The sequence below is a fragment of the Protobothrops mucrosquamatus genome, unplaced genomic scaffold (genome assembly GCF_001527695.2).
Source record: "Protobothrops mucrosquamatus isolate PMUCROS unplaced genomic scaffold, P.Mucros_1.0 scaffold4455, whole genome shotgun sequence".
NCBI classification, from domain to species: domain Eukaryota; kingdom Metazoa; phylum Chordata; class Lepidosauria; order Squamata; family Viperidae; genus Protobothrops; species Protobothrops mucrosquamatus.
This window is the reverse complement of record NW_015390365.1, coordinates 1-7384: the sequence shown is the minus strand read 5'-3', so window position 1 is coordinate 7384 and position 7384 is coordinate 1. Positions and strand designations below refer to the sequence as shown.

Sequence of the window (7384 nt, the reverse complement as noted above, 5' to 3'; positions counted from 1 at the left end):
TAAGGAGAAACTTCCTGACAGTTAGAACAATTAACCAGTGGAACAACCTGCCTCCAGAAGCAGTGAATGCTCCAACACTGGAAGTTTTTAAGAAGAGACTGGACAGCCATTTGTCTGAAATGGTATAGGGTTTCCTGCCTGAGCAGGGGGTTGGACTAGATGACCTCCAAGGTCCCTTCCAACTTTATTATTATTATTACTACCCCAAGGGAGCCCGACATTTCTGTTGCTAAGCAGGATAGTTGCTAAGTATGTTTTGCCCCATTTTGTGACCTTGCCACAATCACTGTGGTTGTTAAGTTGCTAACAAGATTGTTAAGTGACTTTGCTTGTCAGAAGATCTCAAAAGGGGATCACATAACCCTGGGGCCGTGCAACCGCCATAAATATGAATCAGTTGCCAAGTATCAGAATTTTGATCACGTGACCCTGGGGACGCTGCAACGGTCCTAAGTGTGAAAAATAGCCATACGTCAACTTTTTCAATGCTGTTGCAACTTCAAACGGTCACTAAATGAATGGTTGGGAGTCAAGAACTACTGTATATCAGTATTTCTCAATCTCAGCAACTTTAAGACAGGGGGACTTCAACTCCCAGAATTCCCCAGCCAGCCATGGTGCTGTATATAAATAAGAGTCATCTCGTGATTACTAAAGTCATTGATGAAACATTTCTATTTTTCCATCTCCTGCTTAGTCTTCAACACCCTTGTCTCCTTCTGCGTCCGCGACCTCTTTGTTCTTCTGCAAAAAATGCTTCAGGTGAAACCTGCAAAAAATAAATCAAAGTAAGTTAATTTTGGGGGGTTTATTGACATTTATTTTCTTTTTATTCTTCCAGTCTAGGAATTGCCACCATGCAAAAGACTATTCTTACAATCCCTAATGGGCTTTTTTTTTTTAATCCATCCTGAGCAGAATAGGTTTTTAACTATTAATTTAGAAAAATATAATTCTGGGTCCAGTTTTCTTTAAAAAAAAAGATATTAAAGCCCTAAAAATCGAAGGATCTTTTTATTCATTCACATGTCCTAGGTTTACATCACCCACCTCACCTAAGAAAAACTTCTGAAATAAACAGTGAATAAAACAAAACAATGTTTAGTTTATGCAATCGAAGCTGGTCAGATAGTTCTTTTTGAAATGAAGGAGGGAACCGCAAGAATCTTAAAACAACAGTCCAAACGAAACTGCAAAAATAGGATTGAAATTCTAAAAAACCTCCGCTTGGTTTGGGACCACATAACCATCATCCTTCCCAAGTAATCATGATATAATGTGAGTTCCATTCCATTGATAAAATGCAGCTCTAGAACGAAAGCCAAAGCAGAAATTTTTTGCATAAACAGACATTTCCCAAGATCAGAAGCCAGTTGGTGTGCAGTGTCCCGGGGGTCATGGACATGACCCCCTTTTGCAACCTTCCTAGAAGCAAGGTCAGTGGGAAACGCGGAGTCACTTAACAACCATGTGACTCATTTAACAGCTGCAGTGTTAAAATGGATCAGCAGGTCCTAAAATGGATCAAAACTCTCCTAACAGCTGTTTCGCTTAGCAAAAGAAATTTTGGGCTGTAGTTTATTTCAAGCCTCGGCACCTTTTATCGACCCAACCTGCTAAATTGGCTAATTTTTTGAGTTCTTTTTATGGCCAGGTTGGTGGATTGTTAACTCATTTTACCGTTCAGTAACCTGGGCAGAGACATAAAATAAGTTTAATCTTATCCCCAGGACAACCAAATGGCTTTTGGTGTCGAAGCAAAGGGTACGTTCCATCTGGTGGTGTATTTCCACTGTTGCCAAAACCCCAGCCAAAATAATTGAAGGCTTAATTTGCAAAAGAGTTAAATCTAGGAAATTGGATAGTTGACAGGGTCAGCGCTGAACTTTCCCTTCGGACAGCAAAGGCGAGCAGCTGGTTAGGGTACAATTAATCCCTTTCTAGCTGGCACGTGGGTGGTCAATCTGCAGCTATCTGATCCGCGTAGCCTCGTGGGCCCTCGGTGGGTCTGGATAATGGTAGGTATTTTTATATGCTGTGCTTTCCACGTGATCTCAGCTCCCAGCTGACGTTGGCCAAGAAGGGCCAGGCTGGGATAATAACTAGCCAAAAGGCCAACACAATCTCAGATTGGCTAAATTCAACGGATTGCCCATTTCAGTTGTGTATTGATAAGGCCTAGCCAGTTGAGTGTCCTCTAGACTCAGTTCCCGCTCCATAAAACAGATACAGCTAGTTAGAACAATTAACCAGTGGAACAACCCGCCTCCAGAAGCTGTGAATGCTCCAACACTGGAAGTTTTAAAAAAGAGACTGGACAGCCGTTTGTCTGAAATGGGATAGGGTTTCCTGCCTGAGCAGGGGGTTGGACTAGATGACCTCCAAGGTCCCTTCCAACTTTATTATTATTATTATTATTATTATTATTATTATTATTATTATTATTATTATTATTATTATTATTATACCTCTATTCATTTAGTGACCGTTTGAATTTAACAATGCCACTGACAGGTCCTCATACTTATCACAATAGCAACATCCCCATGGTCAAATGATCAAAATTGGGGCACTTGCCAACCCCGGGACCCCCCAATTGCCACTTCCCCAGCCAGCTTCCAACAAGCAAAGTCAGTGGGGGAAGCTGGATTCATTTAATGACTGCAGTGATTCATTTAACAACTCTGGCAAAAAAAAAAACGGTTGTAAAATTAGCACGATTCGCTTAGCCCCCCCCCCCTTGCTTAGCAATGGCAATTCTTGTCTTGGTCGTAAGTCGAGGATCGCCTGTGCAAAATCAGGCTGTTGTGAAGGCAGAACAACAGCAGGCCTGGAAATACATTCCCCATGTTTGTGTGGGGTGCAGAGTAAAATAATAAATGAACGGTCTCTGGATGGAAATTGCTGCGTGGTGTGATGCTCTCCAGATTTTACATTCTGCCTTGAATTTTGAATCCCGTCGTAGGCAAGAAGCTTCCCCGGTTGAACAGCAGCCAGCCCAGTTGAAATTCAGTCGCGTCCCATTACTTAGAAAAATGACAGCCTCTAAATCACCCATTTTCTTCTAAATCCTCTCTCCCTTAATTCTTTTAGGATAGTCTTGCCTTCCTCCAGCCCGTTGTGGGGCAAGTTACGATTGGACATCAAAATGCACCTGGGCTGCACCATTCAAGTGAGTTTACGTCACCTTGTAACGGAGGGTCAAATTTGGCCGTTGTTTTGATTATTGGGTATGTCTTTCTGGTTTGGGAAGATTTTTTTGTTTTTTTAATAGAAGAAAATATTTGTAGCTCAGCGTTGAACTGTGGGGTGCCTGGTGCTCCCCGAGCTTGGTGGGTTTTCTTGCAGATGTTTCACTACCCAACTAGGTAACATCATCAGTGCTAGAAGGGAGTGAGGTTTGCAGAGTGGAGGAGGAGGAGGAAGAGGATTATGGGGTCCTTGGTGCTTTCTGAGCTTGGTGGTTTTCTTGCAGATGTTTCACTACCCAACTAGATAACATCATCAGTGCTAGAAGGGAGTGAGGTTTGCAGAGTGGAGGAGGAGGAGGAGGAAGAGGATTATGGGGTCCTTGGTGCTTTCTGAGCTTGGTGGTTTTCTTGCAGACGTTTCATGACCCAACTAGGTAACATCATCAGTGCTAGAAGGAAGTGGGGTTTGCAGAATGGAGGAGGAGGAAGATTATGGGGTCCTTGGTGCTCTCTGATCATGGTGGTTTTCTTGCAGACGTTTTACTACCCAACTAGGCAACACCATCAGGGCACTGATGCAAGAGCTGTGATGGCACAGAGGTTGGAATGCAGTACTGCAAGCTAACTCTGCCCACAGCCAGGAGTTCGATGACTCAGCCTTCCATCCTTCCCTGGTCGGTAAAATGAGGACCCAGATTGTTGGGGGAAAATATGCTGACATTTATAAACAGCTCCGAGAAGGTTGTGAAGAACTATGGAGCGGTATATAAGTCTTAAGCGCTATCGCTATTGCTAATGAAACATCTGCAAGAAAACCAACATCTGCAGAGAACACCATGGACCCCCCCACCCATCTTTTTTCCTCCCTGTTTCAATGGAAAGAGCACTAGACTGAGAGAGAATCCTCAGCGGGTCCACAGTTTGACTTTCGACTCGTAGAAATTGCAGAAAGGCAACATTTACAAGACCAGAGATCAGGGGTCTTCAAACCTGGCCCTTTTAGGACTTGTGGACTTCAACGCCCAGAATTCCTCAGCCCGTTGAAGTCCACAAGTCCTAAAAGGGCCAAGTTTGAAGACCCTGGCCACAGATCACTTCTGCCAGAGTTGAAGAGATATCTATGGAGATTCTCAGTCATTCCAGGTCATAGTTATCCCAAAAGTGCTTTTTCGAAATGTCCTTGAAAAAGCCCCTTTGAGATGGGGGCAGAAGGGAATATAGGAGATTTGAAATTGGTCAGTCTTTGAGCCAGATTGAGGGGAATTTTGTCTTTTTTTCCCTCTCTCTGCAGCTTCTGTCGTGTTTAACCCAAACCTCAGTAACAACAGCTGTACTCCAGCACATCAGTGCCATCGTGCCTTATTATTTGAGCTTTCCCAAACAGTGTCGCGTGCTACTTAAGGTAAGTTGGATAGCAGGGCTGGCCAGAAGGTCCAAGAATAAGAGTTAAAAGTTGGATTCCCCCTGTTAAAATTTACTCAGGCTCAACTATCCTGGCTTCCGTCCTAAAAAATGGGTTCCAGGGCAAACTTTTTTTGACTTATTTTTTTTTTATTAATTAGATTTTTACTCCACCTTTATTATTTTAATCAATAACTCAAGGCGATGAACATATTCAACACATCTTCTTCCTCTTATTTTCCCCACAACAACAGCAATCCTGTGAAGTGGGTTGTGCTTAGAGAGAGGGCCCAAAGTCACCTAGTCGGCTTTCACGCCTACAGTGGAACTAGAATTCCCGGTCTCCTAGTTTCTGAACCAGCACCTTAACCATTACACCAAACTGGCTCTCTTTTTTTCCTCATTTTATAGAAAAATAATAAATTTTCAAAAAAGCATATCTACACCAAAAAAGCGGGCAAAGAGTGGGATTAAGAACAAAATACCAGTAGACAAGGATTTACAATTCTAGGATTTAAAATTAGCAGTATAGGTTTAGATCGGTATTTTCAATCTCGGCCACTTTGATTTGTGGACTTCAACTCCCAGAATTCCCCCAGCCAGCATGCTTTAAGATGTAATGAACTTTACCTCCCAGCGTGCCTGCTGGGAAATTTTGGGAGTTGAAGTCCACACGTCTTATAGTTGTTAAGATTGAGAAACCCTGTTTTAGGCCATAAAAAGTGCTGAAATTTAGATGTCAGTGCTGCAAACATCGGATGTTCTTGCTTTGACAACATGTGGAGATGCAGCCATTTTCCTTCTTATGTTTTACTCTTAGAATTAAGAGTTAGAATTAGAGGATACTGGGGAGGGGGGAAGGAGGAAGAATGTGCATGGGAGTTTAGCTAGACATAACAATACTGAACCTAGTGTGAGAACCAAGGTTATTGAAATAAGAGATGATAAGAATTGGTGGGTTGGAGAACTGGAGGGAAAGCCTGCATTTCAAGCTAATTGGGGAATGTGATTTATGACTGTTAATTAGAGGAGGGAATTGTGCTTTGATACTATGTGCTATGGGGAGGGGAATTCAGATTTTGGCTTTGCCTATGTAGTGCAGATGCTATGCTACAATGCCTCAAAGTTCTTTGAAGACTTTCATCTGTCAGAACCATGACATTAGAGGCATTGCCTTGATCGGCACTTGGGAAAAATTCAGTTTCTAACACTAGAGGGGATCTCATTTTAAAAGCACAACAAAAAACGGAAAACAACTTTATTTTTTCTTCTTTCATTAAGCAAACGATTCGACTCTGGAGCACGGGCGATGAAGTTGTCAGAGTTCTAGCTTTTTTGATACTCAACAAAATCTGCCGGTATAAGCAGGAAGCTTATTTGCCTTCTGTTCTTAAGGTAAGACGGCCACAAAAAAAATCCACAGACCATAAATTCATTTTTAGGCTGGGTCATTAAACATAAACTGTTGTAAATCGAGGACTATCTGTAGCCGAATTCAGTCAGTTCCTCGTTGGATGAGACGATTTATTAATTCGGTTTCTGTAGTCGCCCCCCTCAAAGCTAGTGACTGGCGAACCACGGTCAACGTCGCCCTAATTCTCTTGCTTGTCTTTCTCTTCACTTTATTAGCAAATGTACATTTCCTACGTCAAGAATTCGAGATTCACCTCTCCTAACGCTCTCCCCCTGATCAACTTCATGCAACGGACGCTGATAGAGATGTACGTTCTGGATCACGCGGTGTCCTACCAGCAGGCTTTCGTTTACATCCGCCAGCTGGCCATCCACCTGCGCGGGGCGATGTCCGTCAAAAAGAAGGTGGGTTTATTTGAAGGAACAAGCGGTGGACTCTCCATGGTTAAAGGAAGTCCTAGTAACGGGCTAGGCCAGGGGTAGGCGACCTTGGCTCTTTTATGACTGGTGGACTTCAACTCCCAGAATTCCTGAGCCAGCCATGCTGAGGGGAAACGGAGAGGTTTCCAAGCTGAGCCATGCTGGCTCAGGAATTCTGGGAGTTGAAGTCCACCAGTCATAAAAGAGCCAAGGTTGCCTACCCCTGGTCTAGGAGGCTCACCGCTTAGAACAGGAGGACTTAGGACAGGGATAGGCAACCTTGGCTCTTTTATGACTAGTGGACTTCAACTCCCAGAATTCCTGAGCCAGCCATGCTGAGGGGAAAGGGAGAGGCTTCCAAGCTGAGCCATGCCGGCTGAGGAATTCTGGGAGTTGAAGTCCACAAGTCATAAAAGAGCCAAGGTTGCCTACCCCTGGGCTAGGGAATCGGGGTAGGTAAGCCCAGTTTTCATGTAGAGCTTGTAGCTTCATGGAGACCCCTAGATCCCCAACTTCATGCAATGGTGTTGGCTGGATTTACAAAACACCATTCCTGTGTTGTGTAACACAGTTACACAAACAGTTCAATTCTTTTCAGACAGGCTGGTTGTATACCATTCATACCATCTCTCAAGCTGAGAACTGTGCAGCCTCAGGGTTTAAATAACAGTTTTGTAATCAATGCATTCTAGGATAAATGGCAATTCGGCACCACCCTCTAAATATTTAGTGTGAAGTTTACAGCTCAGTTAAAAAAAAACACATACTCTAAAAAGTCACGGCACAAAAGGAAAAGAGGAGTGGGAGGGAAGAAGAAAACGGAAGTGCTTTGATCACAATTCTGAACAGCTGTGGATTTTACGGTGTGCTTCATTAATTTTTCAGCATTACTTCCTGCTTCTCTCTTTTTTTTTAAATAGGAAAACTATCAGTCAGTTTACAACTGGCAGTACGTCCAC

The 7384-nt window shown here is 43.2% G+C and overlaps 1 protein-coding gene across 1 annotated transcript in view; it reads left to right on the top strand.

Moving 5' to 3' along the window:
* Positions 1–7378, top strand: part of LOC107299032 (nucleolar complex protein 2 homolog) — a gene marked incomplete at its 3' end in the record, with an annotated part of 12871 nt that extends 5493 nt beyond the window's left edge. The window contains exons 5-10 of the mRNA XM_015828399.1: positions 658–788; positions 3094–3172; positions 4483–4593; positions 5874–5987; positions 6222–6410; positions 7346–7378. Coding sequence (XP_015683885.1) covers positions 658–788; positions 3094–3172; positions 4483–4593; positions 5874–5987; positions 6222–6410; positions 7346–7378 — 657 coding nt within the window. The remainder of the gene's footprint in view (positions 1–657; positions 789–3093; positions 3173–4482; positions 4594–5873; positions 5988–6221; positions 6411–7345) is intronic.
* Positions 7379–7384: the final 6 nt, after the last annotated feature.